This window comes from Aythya fuligula, chromosome 4 (assembly GCF_009819795.1).
Source record: "Aythya fuligula isolate bAytFul2 chromosome 4, bAytFul2.pri, whole genome shotgun sequence".
NCBI classification, from domain to species: domain Eukaryota; kingdom Metazoa; phylum Chordata; class Aves; order Anseriformes; family Anatidae; genus Aythya; species Aythya fuligula.
In genome coordinates, this window is record NC_045562.1 from 5,626,066 (window position 1) to 5,644,647 (window position 18,582).

At 38.8% G+C, this 18,582-nt stretch overlaps 1 protein-coding gene across 4 annotated transcripts in view; it reads left to right on the forward strand.

Annotated features, from left to right (window-relative positions):
• Window positions 1-18,582, forward strand: part of TBCK (TBC1 domain containing kinase) — a 103,705-nt gene that overhangs the window by 10,756 nt on the left and 74,367 nt on the right. For all 4 annotated transcript variants that reach the window (XM_032186573.1, XM_032186572.1, XM_032186575.1 and 1 more), the window contains exons 5-6: window positions 16,220-16,334; window positions 17,857-17,930. In XM_032186573.1, coding sequence (XP_032042464.1) covers window positions 16,220-16,334; window positions 17,857-17,930 — 189 coding nt within the window. The remainder of the gene's footprint in view (window positions 1-16,219; window positions 16,335-17,856; window positions 17,931-18,582) is intronic.

The following is an 18,582-nucleotide window of genomic DNA, read 5'->3' on the forward strand; positions in this document are numbered from 1 at the left end:
CAATTTCTAGAACCTGGATCTGTGAATTCACCTGTTACTTACCAGCGCTGTGACAGAGCTCTCCAGGAATCGCAAAGATGGTTTGCCGTTTTTCTCAAAATTAACATGCTCAACTTCACTTTCAATGCAAGTCAGTGTTCGGTAACTCGTGGCCAGATTATTTTCTGGGTGATGCATGTTTGGGATCCTAAAAGGAGCATGTGCCATAGTTGGAACTCTATCAGGTAACATTCAAGAACTCTCAAATGGATGAAATAGGTAGGCTTTTTGCAGTTCTTATCATATGTAACCAGAAAAGGAATTTAATAACTCTTCATTGTCTTTCGTGTTTTATTTGGGTGGTAGCCATGTGGACATTGTAACAACAATTAATGCTTCTAAAAGAGACATTAATTCAGTTGTCTTTACTATACTTCCATGGAACATCATGGTAAAAGCAGGGGAGCTCTTTTGGAGTTGTGTGCCACAGGGAACTCAGGCTGTAATCATGGGTAAGAGTTTTAGGACAGAATATGATAAGCTTTAGGTAGTCATGCCCCATTATTTTCCAGAGCAGTCTCCACTGTCTTCAGTTTGAGAGTTTGTATTTTGGGTCATTGCTTGGTTTTTGTTCATTCCTGATTTATTCTCCTGTTTGTTGTTATTCTTTGTCAGAGCAAGTATGCACTTAACTTTAGCTAATAATTTTTGCTGTTGCAAAATCAGTTCTCAGATACATGTTCAGGATTCAGTTATTTTCTTAAAGGGCTATGAATTTATGTGCACAGTGAAACACAATAGTAAATACCTGATTTAAGCACGTAATAGTTTAATGCCGTTTAGAGATTTGAAAATGTGGCTCAAAGTCTGGCTGACTTCCTCTGTGTCATCTTGTGCATGCAAGGATTTTGTGAATGAACAGAAAGTAAGTCACAAAAATTACGAAGGATAAAACTATTGCACTTCAGAATTCTCACTAATGGTAGTTTTCATGTTTGTGGCAGTCGCAATTTTACAAGACTTGCAAGGTTACTAGTTCTTTTAGCACTGTTGATATCACAGACCGGAAAGTAGGATGTGAACTTATTTTTAAGGTTCTCCATCTTTTAAACACATTTAGGGCCATTCCTTTGGGATACCTTTTCCAGACAGTGTTAAAGGAGTTATTTTCTCTGCTCCTGTGCTCTTATAAGAGGACTTGTGAGCTTTTCCTTTTCTGTCACGCTTGAAGTGTGTTCCTTCTTTCAAGAAGCAGGTCTGCACTTGTATTCATAATAATAAAAATGCCAGCAAATACTGACATTCAGCAGACTTTTGGCACCTACACTAGAGTTTCTGGATTGGTCTTCAATTTGTGGCTTGGGCAGTCTAAGCCTATTCCTTTCTTCAGTAAAATATAGTTGTCATATGTTTTGAAAGTTATGGTTTTGAAAAATTACTAGTGAACCATCAGAGATACAAGGTATGGTTTGTTATACATGGAACGTTTGATGGGAAGCAGGCTGTGTCTGCAGCTGTTTACTAGTTTGGAGAAAACATGATCTGACTGATTCGGTTGAGTACATTTTATTTGGCTGTATTAAACAGTTGTCTGCGCATTGATTAGATTAGATTTCTTCATGCCATCTTTGCTGTTAATGTACTTTTGGCAAACTTGACGTAAAGCTACATAATAGAAGGTATTATTGGATGTTGCGGGGGAAAGCAATTTCTGGGTAGCCAGGGATTCTTCAGGAATATTGTAAGACAGGTGCAAGTCATCAAAAGGCTGAAGGTTTTACATGGTTTGACTTGAAGAGCTGCATGTGAGCAGAACTTCAAGGGCAGAGTGTACTCTGCTTTGAATCAAGTCTGTGTTGGAATTTCACATGAGAAATCCATATGTCATAACGAGGTTGCATTTAGCAAGGGTAAATGATGAAGTAGTAGAATGAAGTAGCGTTAATAAATAAACTTCTTAAAATTAGTTTTTTCCTAAGCATGTGTGAGAATCTGTACTTTGGCCGTTTAGTGGCTGTAGAGTTTTCCTTTAGTTTCTTGCCAACGGTTTGTTTCTAAAGCTGTGATGAAAGTCCAGCTATTAGTCCTGACTTGCTTATATGTTATCCAATGCTGCTTTTCTTAATATTAGGAGTATTTTGATTTCCATAAGTTTTAGTCTCACTGCAAATCTTACTGTAGCATTCTTTTTAATACAGGGTATCTCTTGTAATTCACAAGGGAAAAAAAGACTGTTTGGAATGTCAAAGGGGCATAGTTTTCATGAGGTAGTTGAGGAGAGCATTTCTCCTCTTCACGTCAGAGTGAACTTTTTAGGTATGGAACCGAATTCTATGCTTGTACGGTTGGCTGCAGTGTTTGGCAGCACAAAGACATCTCATCTATGCCCACATCTCTGTTGCTTGTGAAACAGTGTGCACACTTGTTTTCTTCTTCTCTTTTTCTTCTTCTCTTTCAGGAAAAAAAAAAAAAAAGAAAAAAAAAAGAGATTGAGATATTTCTACTAAAAACTATTTCTAATGGCTGTATACAACATAAAGTCTGTACATGTGGAGAAAGCGCATAATTGTATTTCTACCCTTTATCCTGCTGTGCTGCTCCTGTGGCTGTTTGTAGGTGCTTCATACGAATTTCCATTCTAAAAGCAGTAGCAAAGATCTTGAGCTGAAGATGAGCTGTGCTGTGCTATCAAGAACAAAAGCAGTGGAGAGCTTTGAGCCTTCAGGGGAAGAGAATGCTGAGTTTTCCTCTAACAGATCAAGCCCCATCCTCGACAGGAGCAGGAGCGTGGCTTTATCCTGCAGGGGGATTTCTGTGCTAACTAGCTAATGGCTGAGCAACCAAATGTCAAGTTTTTGTTGTGCAAATATTGCTAGATTTAAGCCACATTGCTAATTGTAATGTTGATTTATGATCGTTGTGTTTGTAATAAGCATTGTCCATATACTTGGAAGAATAAGATGTGGTTAATATATGGTTATTCTTACTTAATGCAGTGTTTGACACTTCATCCTACTTATAGCGGGGGGGGGGAAGGAAGAACTAACACTCTTTAAACTTGCTATAGAGTGCATACTTCTAGAAAGGGATTACATTTTTAAGATACAAACTCATACATCTGGAACTACTGAGCGGTGTCTTGAGGGAAGCGTTTGTCACTAATTAGGGATCAGACAGCTGGTTTATTTAGATGCATTGATACGCTTGCAAACATCTCTAACGTCATTGTGGTTTGAGATCATTCCTTCCGTATGTATGGATGTTTTCTCCTTGACTTCAAACTCCTCTGTTTTACAGAGCAAAAGACCCAGGCGTGCGCCTTCACTCCCAGCTAGCTGCTTTCCTGCTTCAAAGCTGCATTAGCCCCGTATCGCATACCTACATCAGTGCAGTGCCAGGCTTAAAGTGGTAGATTTACTGCGTATGATCATAGAATCAGAGAATCATTATGATTGGAAGAGACCTTCAAGATCATTTGGTCCAACCATCGCCTTACTACGAATGTCACCCACTAAACCATGTCCCTAAGCACCACGTCCAACCTTTCCTTGAACACTCCCAGGGCTGGTGATGCCACCACCTCCCTGGGCAACCTGTTCCAATGCCTGACTGCTCTTTCTGAGCAGAAATGTCTCCTTATTTCCAAGCTAAACCTTTCCTGGTGCAACTTAAGGCCATTCCCTCTAGTCCTATCACTAGTTATTTGCAAGAAGAGGCCAACCCCGAGATCCCCAAATGTTCCTTTCAGGTACAGCTCCCTTCTCCCTGCCCTGCAGTTCTGTGGGAACCACAGCTTGAGCACAGCACTAAGTTAACATCATCGCTTGGCTGCTGTTCCAACGGGACTTTCCGATGGACAAATACTGGCACAGGCAGACAGGACTTGTATTTCAGCTCAACTTCTATGTGTGCATGTGTGTATATGGCCAGGCAGATAGCAGGGAATTAGAGATTGCCGTCATTCGACTGTTTCAAACTGGCCTGATCTGCCAGACCTCTAGAGCTTAAAGACATTAAATATATTCTTATAGCACATATGTTGCAAAACTTCAACTTGTGCCTGTTATTAATCATCACTATGTACACAAAACCATTAGTCTTTAACACATACCCTAAATTAACTGTGAGTATACAGTACCATGCAGCTGGTGCTGCGCAATTATCTGTGGTAGCTGCGGCCCTTGGTGGTTCTTGAAAATAAAGGTGATCATGCTCGAGAGCTCTTTGAGAGAATTAAGAATCGAGGTGGACTCCTCTCTCTTCTACTCTTACCCTCACTAACATCTGATATTGTCTGTCTCCACTGACAAGGAGTGGTCTCCTCTAATCCCAGCACTGCTTATTTTGTTTTATGTTTTGCCAGTCATCCTTTACTGGGTTTGGGACTGTCCTACACATTTACATGCATTCTTTTTTTAGGCACAGTCAGCTCTTCTTCTCTTGTTCTCCTGTCTGGCAACTTTTGTTACGTGGATATCTCCTACAAGCAACTACAATCTCTTTATCCCTTTTTTTATGATTTTCGTGTCGTTTTGAAGGCAGTTTGTTATTAATTATATGCTGATTAGTACGTTTCTTTCTAATTTTTATTCACAGGCATCTGCTTTGGCTACTTAGAAGTTTATTGTTACATCTAGATAGGTGTTTCCTGCCTGTTATGGTGACACATAGTGGATTATAGATCAAAGTGATGCCCTTATAATGCCTTTAGGAATATTAGTTGTTAGCTAAGAAATTCCTAGCAGCACCATTGCTTATTGGCCTAGTTGCAAAGTCCCTTTGATCACCTGCATTTGCAGACTGTTCTTTGCTTGGAACTTTCTGTTCTGTTTCACTTTTTAGTAGCATCTGTACCACTGATATAACGATCCAGATTTTTTTTTGAGCTAACTACTAGACTGTATCTCAGCATGGTTTTTAACCTTTAGATACTTAGTTGGGGAAAAAAAAAATCCACGGTATGGCTAAACTGTTAAAAGGACACTGTTGTAAAGTCTCCTGATTCACAGGAAATACCCGGCTTTAAGAGGAGCTGTGTGCTGCTACAATTTTTGTTCATAGCTTTAAAAATTGTGTTGCACCTTGATAAAACATGTAGTTGTGTGTTTGTTTTTAATTAGGAATGTGACTTGTTACTAGTGCTTGCTCCCGTCCTGCAGAGATGGCAAAGTGCCGTTTTTCTCTCAAAGGCTGAAAATGTTGTAAAGAGATTGCTTTAGTGCAGTTTTACACAGTCCTGTGTGGTTTTCCTCCTGTCCAGTAACTCTCACAAAAGAAAACGTGCTCAGTTGTCATTCTTGCTAATCGTGGTACTTAGTGGTTGTATGTGCTACTTTGATATTACCAGTTCTGCTTGCACTAGGTTGTGTGCACAAGAGGACTGTTGTGCTTGGAGAAGCTAAATACTTTAAGGGGACTCAGTCTTTCAGTTTTTAGGTTTTCAGAGAGGAGTGCTCTGTTTTTTCATGGCTTGAGTGTTTTCAGATTGTTCTTTTGGCTTTTTGTGCACGAAGCAGTGATTTTTGGACTCTTTTTTTTAGTCCTGAAACGAAGGGAAGGAGTCTTAGATTTGTCAAGAGCAGAAAGGAAGATACTGAGAATCCCACCATTACTAACATTTTCTCTTCTTATTATGTGATGTGGTCAAAGCTGTTTTAATTCATAATACGCAGTCTCTCAATTCAGACAACATTGCAGTGGTTGGGAGCTTGCTGCTTGGAGTGCCTGAGAATGAAAGTTGGATTTCCAGGAGCTTGTCTGTTCTTCTCTCTTCCCCAAACAGTGAAGAACGGCACATTTGTCCAAGCTGGGAGAGGTTCAAAAAGAAGGCAAATGGTATTGTGCACTACCTGCTTGCTCTGTTGTTAATTTCTGTTTGGCTTCCAGACACAACTGAAGTTTGTGCAAGTTTATGATGAAAATATAAAGGCAGACACGTGAATTCTTTCCTGTCTGCTATCAGTAATAGTTGGTAGTCTCCAAAAGAAGTCATTCAGTTTTAAAACTAGCTGAGGGAGGTTTAGGCTAAGGGAAATCTTCAGAGACCTGCAGATGTAATATGATGACAATGAAAAATGAGACAAGTTTTGGAGTTTCTTTACTGTTTACAAGTTTCTTTATTTAAGCTATGGTTAGCCATTTGGAGCCTTTTGGGTAAAATTTCCCTCAAATCCCAAGCAGGCAACCTTTTTTTTTTTTTTTTTTTTTTTTTTGAGACAACTTTATCCCACTATCTTCTGGTGAGATCTTTGATCTTCTGCCCTTAAAATTTGAGCAAACATGATAAGCAATTGCTGTGAGTCAAGTTCAACCATTTTGTTAGTGGGATATTTAAAGTCATAAAATGTTGGTTTTGCTTTTCTTCGTGGGGGAAAAAAAATGTGCATCAATCTTGTATAAAACCCTGTTAAAACACCAAAACTTCCTGATTTTTTGCTCTGAACTTCTACAATATTCTGTGTTGTTTTTTTTTTTTTGTGACCTGGCAAAAGTTAGCAGATTTTTCTTCAAGCATCTAAAAACTTCCTTAAATATCACTGTTCAGTATCTGATCCAACTCCCTCCCGGAGTGAAAACTTATGCAGAAATCTTGCTGTGATACAGATCTTTGTGGAAGAGAGTCCTCAGCCCTAGTAAAACCACAGTAAGGTGGCTATAGGGCGGTTCTGTCCACATTGAGCTAGGTTTGAAAAGTGGTGTGGGTCGGAGTGAAAAGAGCCTTAGGATCTGAAAGTAACTTGGCTTAAGCATATGAACTTCTGTTTTATTAAGACAGTGCTTCAAAGGTACCATCTAAAGTGACCTGCTGATACTGTTCTTCCACATGTACCTGCCTGTGCCTTTTGATTAAGAAAATGTTTCCTCTCTGGCCCTGATCTACAGAAGGAAGCTGCGCTCAGTTAACTGTAGCACAGTGTGAGAGCTCTGCTTACATCCTCCCATCCGCCCTGCTTCCCTTTCTTCCTGGCAAAGATGATACCCGCCAACTCTGCGCAATATTAGCTCTTCTGTTCATGGGAGGAGGGAGAGAAGCGGTGATTAAATTAATCGGATGTATCCTGTCAGCAAACCTTTGGAAAGCAGTCGCTCTGAGTGACCAATGCAAACAGCGCTGAGACTTGCTGATGTTACAGAATTGCCACTGAACAAGCAAGGTGGTAGTGTCTATTTTAAGTGTAACACCGGGATCTCTGAGAACCTTTTGGATATTCCTTGAGTGGACTAATAGCACAGGACGGGAAGTTCTTGTTAATTCCTATCATTTCCAATAGCTCTGTTGAGTCCATTAGAAACTGACCAGTCTTTATTTTGGTTTCTCATTGCCAATTCAGCAGCCATTGAGAATATCATTTCACTGGAGACAGGGAGAGTGGAAATAATATATTTATGTTTTTTAAGTGCGTGATTGTGGTGCCTATAAGAATAATTTTACTATATGCTTCCTTTTGAAAGAACACTTTAAACATACAACATACTGTTGCCATAATTGTCATTATGTAATTACACACATGACATAATGTGAGCAATTTTTTAGGTATATTTTTTTCTTAAATCATGCATATATTTTGGGGGGAAAATGAAAACCTATGTAGCTATAACCTGAATTTTTGTAATCCTTGCTAGCTCACCCCTTGTAAATAGAAGAACTGTTCTTTTTTTGAAGTCAGTCTTGTGAGTGTGTGGACCTGCTGAGTTTGTTTGTTAGCCATTCTGAATCAGGCACTTACCTTTTCTAATAGTTGCCATGGTATGGCTTTTGGAGGAGGTGATAATGTGTTTGCAGGTGTCTTTGTGTGCGTCTTGAATAAAAGCTATGGTGAAAAATCCCAAACCATGATTTCGTTTCACACTGAACTCTCCCAACTGAGATAATTTGTGTATGATCTTTGCTGGATCTTTTACTCTTTGTCATCCATTTTTTATTTAAGCATGTAATATTATGTTTTTAAATCTAAAAAAGATTGTCATGTAATGTAACAGGGTGATTGTGACAGATTTGTGAAGCAGATGGCTTAATCTACAGCTGTTGCTTTCAGACTTCTGAACCAAGCTGGATCCAGAAGCGTGGGGTCTGAGCCAGATACTGACATTTGCTATTTCAGGATGCAGTTAGCAATTGCTTTTCAGCTATGTCTTTTTATTTTAGCATAGAGAAAGGTAAGGAAATAGGAGGTGCCTGCTGTGCGACCATTTATCCTGCATCTTCGGAAGTCACTTTTTCTTCAGCAATTGTGTGGTTTAAGGCTCTGGTGTTACTGCTGGTTTTACCTTCTACTGCATAGTAAATGTTTAATGGAGAAATATCAAGATCTTTATCCTTTGAAGAGCTGAAATTGAATATATCCTATGCCTTAAAGTTTAGATGCTGGTGCTTTCAGATGCAAAAAGACAGTACTCCTTGCCTAGAGCATGGGGTTTAATGTCAGGTTTGAAACGGGCTTGACAAGACGTTTCTGAACAGCCAAAGATCTGATTGGTGCCTTTCATTTTATTAAAGGAAGAGTACCTGACCACAGTTTATTCCTTTATTTCCTTTTTATATGTTGTCCATTTGGTTTCCTGTGTCTTTTGAATTGTGATAGGTCTTGATGTGATCAACAACTTTCAGAAGTACTTGTATTTGTTCAGAGGAAGTCCAAAAGAAAACAAAGGTTTTTTGTGATCCATGCCAGTTACTGTTGGCTACACATCTTGTTCCGTTGTGTTATTTATCTGAGAATGTGTAGGCTGTGATCAGGTTTAAAATGAGAGACTGCTCTACCAAATCTTACCATGCGGTGGCTGAAACTTCTTCTCTGTACTATTTGCTCCAATTGAAATCATCGTTATTACACTTTTTACATCTGAGGCAAAGATGAACAAAAAAAATTACTTCTCACATGTTAGTGAACTAGTGGCAAGATCAAAATCCGAGTATTTGTGTGTCTTTCCCCTTCTGAGCATTCAAGCAGAAGGTGCTACAGGTTTCATTTTTCATTAGGTTGTGCTTTATAAGGTGTATTTACTGTTTTGTAAAGGACTTTGTTCATTTACTCCCCCCACTTACAGGATGAGTGCTGGATATCTTAAAGGAATTCAAGGTGCCATATTTTAAAATTTTTGCTTTCTGAGGAGGAGATGCATTTAATACATTCAAAGTGAAAATGATCTGAAAAATCACATCCATTAAAATTGTTTGTGTGCAATATGTTGTATATATGAAGTTACTCTTTTTTTATTTACGCCTTCATCCACTGTTTTATGGATTTTTTTTATCAGACATTACGAGTTGAGACCTTCATAAAAACGTAACGTCATTTGTGTTGCTTTTAAAGTCATGCTTCCAGCTTAAAACTTTGGAAGTGGAATGGAAGGACTTACTGAGTTTCCTCAGACGAGCAATACAAACTTGTTGAAGATATCCTGTGTGAAATACCTCTGTGCATGAGTTAGAGACTTCCAGAGAACTTTGTCCATAAAATTCATGCTTTTCTGACTTGTACTCTCTGCTTGTTGCATTCCCTTTCCAGTTCATTTCATTCTGATAATGTGAGTGCATTTCCAAGTAAATTGGCAGTGTTTACAGTCTCAGTCCCTAGTGCCATTTTTTAATCAAACACGTAATAAAGTGCTAAATAAACCATTCCCACCTGCATCAAACTCTTTATGGCCTGTAGAGGGTATTTTGTAATTTATTTACCCAGGAAGACCCAATTCATCTGCACATCTGGTTTTCAACCCAGTCCTGCTTTTTATCCAGTTTTCCAGCTGGTTGATTGAGGCAGGAGGAGGTCAGATGGCTTTCTTGAGGTCAGTGTAGTGGTTGTCTCAGCTGGGATTATACCCAAACTTTATCCCTTGCTGTAACCACTTGGCCACACCACTCCCAACCAGTCGATCTGCATTGTTGGCTGTAATAGAGCTAACTGCAAATGTCATTTTCTTTGGTTTATAGTTTTGCTTGTATTAAAATACTGTCACTTTTATGAGTTCGGAAATATTACATCTGTTCACAACCTGTTCCGTTCCACTTTGAGTAGACGCAGTTTGTTGTGATGAATCTTCTTCCTGAATTCCCAGTGCTTGTCTGTCTCGCTAGGTCTGGGGTAGTGATTGATGACACTGCTGGTTTGTGTCACCCTGGTGTGCTTCCTCAGGGCTGACCCTGGCTGACACTCCTTTTTGGAAGAGGAACCCGTGTTTTTGCTCCTGCGTACCACTGCCATGAGCTTCTTCAGATTCCTGGTTGCTGAGATGTTCTTCCTCCAGTTTTTACTTCTTTTTGTCAATAATATGAGGTTAGAACAAGATACACAGATAGGATGGAGGACTTCTTAAGCACGCATTTCTATGTATGTGCCCATGAGTTTCAAGTCTAAGGAAAGAGAAACTCTGGAGTATGGTATCATGAACATAACTGTATTCTACTTGGTCTTCTTGTGCTTTCCTGAGGGGAGTCAAAATGGTTCTAGCTCCAGGTTTTGTTATAAGCTTCCTTGTGTTTGGAGTTACCACTGCATTGAAGAAGCATTGCTTCTAGCACACGTTCATGTGTATGTCTCAGGTAGGTTCAAAAATTACAGGGCTCTCTCCAGTTAAGTAGATGATGAGGAGGGATCTCACCAAAAGGGAGATCCCTTTGTTTAGGAGAAAGTAAAACTGGGAACAGTAAGCAGACAGGAAGGTCTCTTGTGATGCTTGCTTGCTTTTCCATGTTAACCTATTTTCTTACAGCACCAAAAAAGTATGGAGAAGACACCTGAATGGGTAATACCATGGATGCATGTCTGTTACAGATGATGAATACAGTGAATTCGTGTAGATTGGCATTAATTTTCCATTCAACTGGTGGAAAGGAAACCTGTATGAATCTGACTTCTGTGATACTGACATGAATGCTGACCTCTACCTCTTTTCATTATTCCCTTTCTCTTTTTGGAACACTCTTACTCCAACAGTTTAATAAGTCAAGTCTCCGGTGTCCACCCACCTCTGATTTCCAACTGTGTGATCTACAGTCCTCTTGTTCCTAAGTATTCAAGATGTCATTCATAAAGTAATTTTAATTTTCCCCTCAGTAATCTGTGGTATGCACAGGGACTACTGCTGCTGGCTGTCAGATGCATTTTTCCAAAACCTCCTTTCCTACTCTGGAGTTTGGCAGTCATTTTCTTTGCTTTGAGCTGAAATTTAAAATTAGTCTTCTGGAAGTTAGAGCAACAGAGCAACATGAAGAGAACCCCGTGATAAAACAGACAGCAAGGAATTCGTACCAGCAGAATACTTGGTGGCTGTGGATTTCCACAGTATCTGACAGGTCATTTCCTCTGAACATGGATGAGGGACTTGGAATAATGGGTGTCCTGTTAAGGGAGCTGCTGAGGCTTGCAGGGGTTACCTTGTGTTCAGACGTTATCAGATGTGATTCTCAGGAGGCAAACCGTGTGTGTGTATACACCTGTGTGTGTGTTTTTGTGGTAGTGCTTTTGTTGTTTTGCTTTTTTGTGTTTGTTTTTTTGTTGTTGTTGTTGTTGTTTGTTTTTTGTTTTTTTCTGTGTGTCTGTGTGTTCAGTTTGGAAACCAAGCAAGTATCAGGGTCCATACATTTCACATAATGCTTGTCCTGTGTCCCCCCCTCTCCTAGGCATCTGCCTATCATCTTTTTAGGAAATAGGATATTGGTCTCAACTTTAGTTTTGGGTCTGCCCTAGTAAGCCAATTTTTAAGGTTTGGAAGGCCATTCATTTTACCTAAAATGGAAATAATCAATTGCGGAAAATTGTTTGCTACCACAGCATCAGACCTTGGAGTTTCTGATCCAGCTTCTTACTTTCACAAGCAGTTGCATTATCACTCCCATTAATAATCAGAAATAAATTAATAACTGTTCAAGCTGAATCGTATGTAGTTAATATTTGTATGTGGTTTTTCGTGTGTGCGTGTGTTGGTGTTTTTTTGTTTTTGTTTTTGTTTTTGCAAGAATTCATAATCCTGCCTTTAAATCATAAAGTTTCTAATTTCTGATCTAAATGTTTGTGAGCTTTTTTGTTTGCTCTCGTGCTTATGCTGACTTCCAGCTTGGGCAATTCTTCATGTCTGTTTGTTCCCAGGCATTGCTCTGGTACTACTGGCTGGTTACAGTCACTCAGCTCTTCATTCCACTAATTATTTTAGGGTTTATTGTCTTTAATTAGTTCCTGATAAATCTCTCTTCTCTGTGTTTCTTAATAAAAGGTCCTCTGAAGAAGGCAAGGATCTCAGTATGCCACTTTCTGTTAGTACAAATTTTCCCTTTCATCTTGGCCCAGATGCCATTTTCAGTCATACAGAAGATTGCAGTGGGCACACAAAGAGTAACATTTCTTTTTCTTCTCTATCTGAGTCCAAAAAGTGGCAAGTGTCCTAAGAAATCAGATCCACTTGTCAGTGGCTTTGCAGCACGGTAAGAGATCGAAACTTTGCTGGCACATCTGTTTCCTGTGACAGATTGGGTTGGTGGCTCCTGAAGCAAGCTTCCAGAAAGCAGCTCCACATCCTCGGCAGTAAGAATTCAGCAGGCTGGAGATCAGGCTGTCTGCTAAATGGAAAAGTTAATATATTTTTTTTTTGGTGAGGGCTCAATGCAGCCACCTGTGTACTATTAGCGTGTGGAAATTAGTCATTTGTCTGGTATAGCTTTTGGTCTGACAAATTCTGGAGGTAATAAAACAATCCTCATTTTTGTGGGTTTTTAAGTCTTCCCTTCTCTCTTCCCCCACAAATGCCACGCACATGCCTCTTTAACCATGCTGCCTTTCTACTGATGACTGAACTTGCTCGTATCAGCTTGTAGAGTTAGTTTTTTTCTGCCCACAAAATTAATTTCCGAGGGAGCAATTCAGTTACTCCCTCAGAATTCCTTCACTACAGTTTTATACATTCAAGTTTCAAATGTAAATCCAGTATTGGATTAATCCATATATTATTTCAATTCTTTGTTTCTAGAGTGAAGGAATATCAAAATAAATACCTCCTTTCACAGCTACTTTCCTTCTCAAAACCAAGGAATTAACAGAGAATGATTAAATCAAGCAGTTTGGTTTTATACCAGTGTTCAGTCCTCTCACTCAAAGATAATCCTTTCTTAAAAGTCTATTTGAGTAGATTATAACTGAGTAGACTTTTTGATATCCAGACTGAGCATAAAGGAACTGGGATAAGTGCTGGTAGTTGTAGACAGATGGTATCTTTTTTTTTTCTTTTTCTTTTTTTTTTTCCTGTCTGCAAAGTGTTTCTTTTGCAGATAAATTCCGGTTTATTTACAGTTGCTCCTGCTGATAAAGAGAAGAGCCTTAAAACTTTTGCTTTTAGGAAAAGTACGAAGCTGGAAACGATTGGTGCCCCTTCAGATCTTCAGGTCACTTCTTGAAGTGGATCTCAGCCTTAATTCTTAATGCCTCCTACCATACCTGCTTTGAGCAGTGGAATAATTTCCTTCACAGCAGTTTAAAGGCATAATCATGACCACAGCCGATGAGATGTGCAGGGTATTTCACATCACACCACTGGTTTTGCAGTCCTTAGTAGGTCAGTGGTATAGCAGTGGTTGGCAGCAAACCTGCTATGCCTCTGTCTTGTCACCTTTTTCTCCTGGTGTAGATTACAGTGCTTTTGCCTTTTTTTTTTCCCCTTCCATTTCCTTTTTCTTTTTTTTTTTCCTCTTTCTACCTCCTATTAAAGGAGGATGCTGAAGCTCCTCTACTTTAAGAGCTCCAGTGGCTAAACATTCCTCTAAATGTCTCATAGTTACGTCGCGAGGTAGCCTGTTGAAAAATAGGCTTCGATATTAGGGAAAAAGTTTCTGAATCAGCTCAGACCTTGTCCCTGACATTTGGTGCCCTAAATGTCCTCCTTGGATTTTGTGGTTTTATCTTTAATTATGATTGTGGTTTTATTTTTAATTATGATTTATTTATTCTATAAAGGTCACCATGCCTGAAGCCTGGAGGTAGTTCCAGGAGTGCACCCTCTGCACTTCCCGAAGCCTGTTTCAGTGCTTGCAGCGCAGACAGTGGCCACAGAAACTGAGAGAGCTGGGCCACCTGAAGCTAGGTGATAACTTGGTAGTGATCTCCAGTGAGACAAACGACTGCTGTTGAACTTGCAGTTAAATGCAAAGCTCATTAGTAATAGCCACAAACCATGTGTTGTACATGATAAGTGAAATAAGGACTAGTTAATGGGCAACAATGCTTTGGAGAGCTTGTTACACAGAATTCCTTTTTGGCTTGGGAGTGTGCTTGCTTTCCTTGGAGAGTGAGATATTTGGCTGAACACTTCTGCCTATTAGGATGGCACTGAGAGCTTGAGAAATATGCGTAATTTAAACATACTTTATTCATGTGTTTCTGCTCATTGCAGTGCCGAAGAGGATTTATCTTAAATGGCAAAGAATCCCAAACCAGTATTTTTGTGCATTTGCCTGAATTTTTTTTTAAGGATTGGAAGGGAACATGGAAAATGAATGGGTAGCTGAGGCCCCCTTGTGTCTCCAGATGATACTGCACCTCAGGCACAGCGGCGTCAAGTGCACTTCATTCACTTTTTAAAAATATATACAGAGAAACACTTTTTAGGCCAGAATAAGGTGCTAACTTTTCACATGCAGTGGTTCCTTACTGCAAACCTGAATTCGTCATGTGTTACTTTTTGCAGTAACAGGTTTTACAAAGCTATGCAAAACTAAGAGGGTATTTGGTTTGCAACAGTTATCAGGAATATATGAGATGCAAACAAAAACTGCAGAAAATCTGAAGGCCTGCAACATAAATTTTTGCCGTGTTTGCATCTCTGCTTAAGAATGACTGTGGAAAAACTACATAGCCAACAGCTTTTAGTGCTGGGCTGTATCATGTAACTGCAGGATAGGAGGGATGGGGAAGGGCAAAAGTGCCAGCAAGGGAGGTGTGAGATGGTTGCAGGGGGTTGTTTTGGTTTTGTGGTCATCAGCCATGTGGTTCTGGTTCAATTGCTAAGACCCTGAGAATCACTTCCAAATGCTGTGATCCCAGTTACAGCTACGTGGACATGTGTTAGAGTGAATTTCCATTGTGCTTAGCATTTAACTTAGAAGTGTATGTTCACAGCTAGTGCAAAGTAGTGCAACGGCTTTCTTCAAGGAAAAGATTAAAGTCCGGAGAAATAACCCCATATAAAATAATTTAATGATCTTAAGAGACTAGTATTAATAGACCTCTTCAGTATTTCCGTGTTGCACTACTCCATGAGCATTTGTTGGACTTGTGGATTTTGTCAAAATATAGCTATTTGCTCTCATGACAAAGTTTTGGCTTTCGAACAGTAGTGAATAGTAGCTAATAAAACCTTAATGAAGAAATTCATTTGGGTCTTAGGTCAGGTAACTTGGCTTGTCACTCATGCCAGTCTGTAATGCAACCCTTTGTTCTGCTGTTGCGCAGATTTCTAAAAAGCAAGAGAAGGAGGTGATAAAAAAAAATAAAATAGGATAAAAAGGATTTAAAAAAAAAAAAAAAAAAAAAGGAATCTCTCTGGGTGACATTGCACCTGTGGTTTATTTTCTTCTTTTGGGTGCAGTTAGGAAGCCTAAGACTGGTGGTCTCTGCACAAATTCCTGTTCACTTCTTGAGCTTTGTCATGGTTATGTCAAAATGGGTTGGATGGTAAATATTTCTTTCCGAAGAAGATAAAGACGATGCTTCCAAAGTTATAAAACAAGCTTTGCAGAAAGTGAGGTTTTCTGCCCTTTTTTGTTTCTTGTTTTAGATGTCAAGATGGCAGAAGACGATAGGTGTGAAATAGCAGTGTGTCTACACTGTCCTCTAGATGAGCTCCCATTTGCATCTGAGTTTCAAAGCTTCAGTTTAGTTAAACTTATCCATTAACATTAATATCAGGTTTAGGAAGAGCAAATAAAAACCAAGTAAGGATTTTTTTTTTCCCCCAAATTGAGATATATCTCATAGTCTGTGTCACAGAGAGTATGTCACACTTCATCTCTGAGATACGTTTTCTGCTCTTTTTAAGGACTAGTTCAGGGTGAAGAAACCTACTTGTGGGATTTTGAAGAGCTGTGTATGCTACTGAACATACCCTACTTTTTTCAGTGTTGATCCATTAAACAATTCCAGAATTGTGAAAAACTCGCTTGTGGAGTTCCAAACCTATTCCAAACACTTTTTTTTTTTTTTTTTAATTAGAGGGGAAATATTTGGTGTAACTTGTTCTTCTCTTTTGTTTTCAGCTCCTCGAGGATTTTATGCATAGCCTACGAGGTTTTACAAGGTTTGCAATATATGAACAAACATGGAATGGTCCACCGAGCACTCTCCCCTTGCAATATTCTTTTGAATCGAAAGGTATGGCTGCAGGAATGAATCTTTTTTTCATTTTTGTCTCTTGCTGCCAAGTAGCATGCTGTGTCATATTTGGAGACTGGACAGGAGCAGACCTTTTGGGGGGAGGGAGAGAGGGAATGGCATATTCAGCAAGTGTGGGTTGTTCGTTGTTTTTTACTATACTTCACCTCATTTCCTAAATTTCAAGTATGTTGCAGGATTTTTTGTTCCCACTTTCTTCTATCCCAAATCTGTTTTTTCATCCTTCTTAAAGAAGTGATTTAAGTCTACCTGACTGCCATCATTGTAAATAGTTACAAAGCCTTTCTGTTTAGTAAGGATTTTTTTTTTTTTTAGCTAGTGAGTAGTTAATAACATTTCCTGTGTTTCATGGTGGTCTGATACTTTTAAGATATCAACATATTTCTTTGTATTAAATTATTAAAATTCCAGTCTGTCAATTCTGTTGTCAGACTACTGAGTTGGCAGTGTGGAATAACGGTTTCCCTCAAAAAAGATGAGAGAAATTAATAGCTACTGCTACATTCAGAGCCATCCCTTTATCTGAACTAACAGCCAAAGAGCTCAGTTTCTGTGGACAACCCCTCTCTCCTTCCCCTTCTTACTCGATTTAAATAGAAGAGCTAGATCTTCTCCTTGGAAGGTAGAGAGAAAAGAGGAGGAAGGAAGAAAGGAACACTTACTAATATGTTCTTGGGTAAATTACTTGTACAAATGAACATCATAATAATGCTCTAACAAGCAAAAGTACTTAGGATTTTAAGATAGCCCTGCAATCAGTAAGAGAGCAAAGGGGGCCGTGAGACTATAAATTTCAAGACTTTTTCCCTGCCCTCTGAATTGCTTGCTGATGTAGCCTTCACTGTTGCACCACCTGCAGAGTAGCTGAGTATAATTCAAAATCCAGCAGAAACTATATATCAGTTTAACTTCGATGCCTATTTTTTTGTTGTTGTTATTTTGGTGTTGGTGTTACCTTTCTACCTCCACAGAATAAAACCAAGCACCTGGAAAACTTATTTGATTGAAATGTATGTGGATACAGTTAAAGAGAGCAAGATAGTAATGAGTTGGTGAGAAAGACTGGAGGAGCAAGGCTGGGTAAATGGCAGAGGTGAGAGAATAGTGGGGCTGCTTAGGGAGCTCTAGGATTCAAACAGGATTGCAAACAGTTTTTGAAACAGGAAAAATGTTCAAGAGAGTATTAACTCCTTTTAATTTACTGAAAATATATTGTAACTGTACAAAGTTCTGACTTGCTGACGTACCCCAAAGTGATTACACAGTGCTCTCAGAGAGTAAAAGCATTAGAAATAAGCACCTTACTAGCTTTTAGTGGAATTGTACCTAAGAGCTGAAACAGAAATGTAAGAGACTGGCTTCTTATGCCTTCTGACAACTTATTACTTATGACAAATTAGCATAAATATATATATATATATACACATCTATATTTGTAAACTCAAAGATTCTTCTGATGTCAGATTCTGCTGCTCTTGATTTTTATTTTTATTTTTTTCAGGGACATGTCAAGTTGGCTAAATTTGGACTCTACCATATGACTGCTCAAGGCGTTGATGTTGATTTTCCTATAGGGTAAGCATGGAGTTGCACAATACAAAAATATATTAAGGATATTTTCTTGGATGCACAAAGGTAGTAGTGATATTTCCCTTTGAAAGTTTTCAGATTTTTTTAATTGTATTATCATGAATGGTTGAAGGAACAAGTGATATTGTTACTTTTAAAATGATTTAACAACAGGTAAACCTTTTGCTTTTTTTTTTTTTGGGGGGGTGGGGGGGTACTTATTTATTTGTTTTGCTAATTCAAAAGTTATTTGATGGGAATCCTGACAATGAACAAGACCAACCCCCCACACACTCCTGGGATGGATCTAGGGTACATTTATTTAATGTACTACTGCTGAAATTCGGTATACATTTACTTTGAATAAATATATTGCGTCTTTACATATATATACATATATACACATAATATTGAATCTTTAAATAGATGAACAATTTTGAAAAGTGCTGTTCTTTACTTTCACCAAAAGACAGAGCTAATAATTAAAATTTGACCTTTCATGTACTAGACACTACTTTGTCATGGAGTGAAACTGCTGCAATGTGTACATTTTGGCTAACAACCTGCATTGGTATGAATTCAAGTTTCTCAGAACACAAAATTAATTTCATTAGTGTAACTGAAAAGTAGGTTTTTGGACAGACAGATTATTACTTAA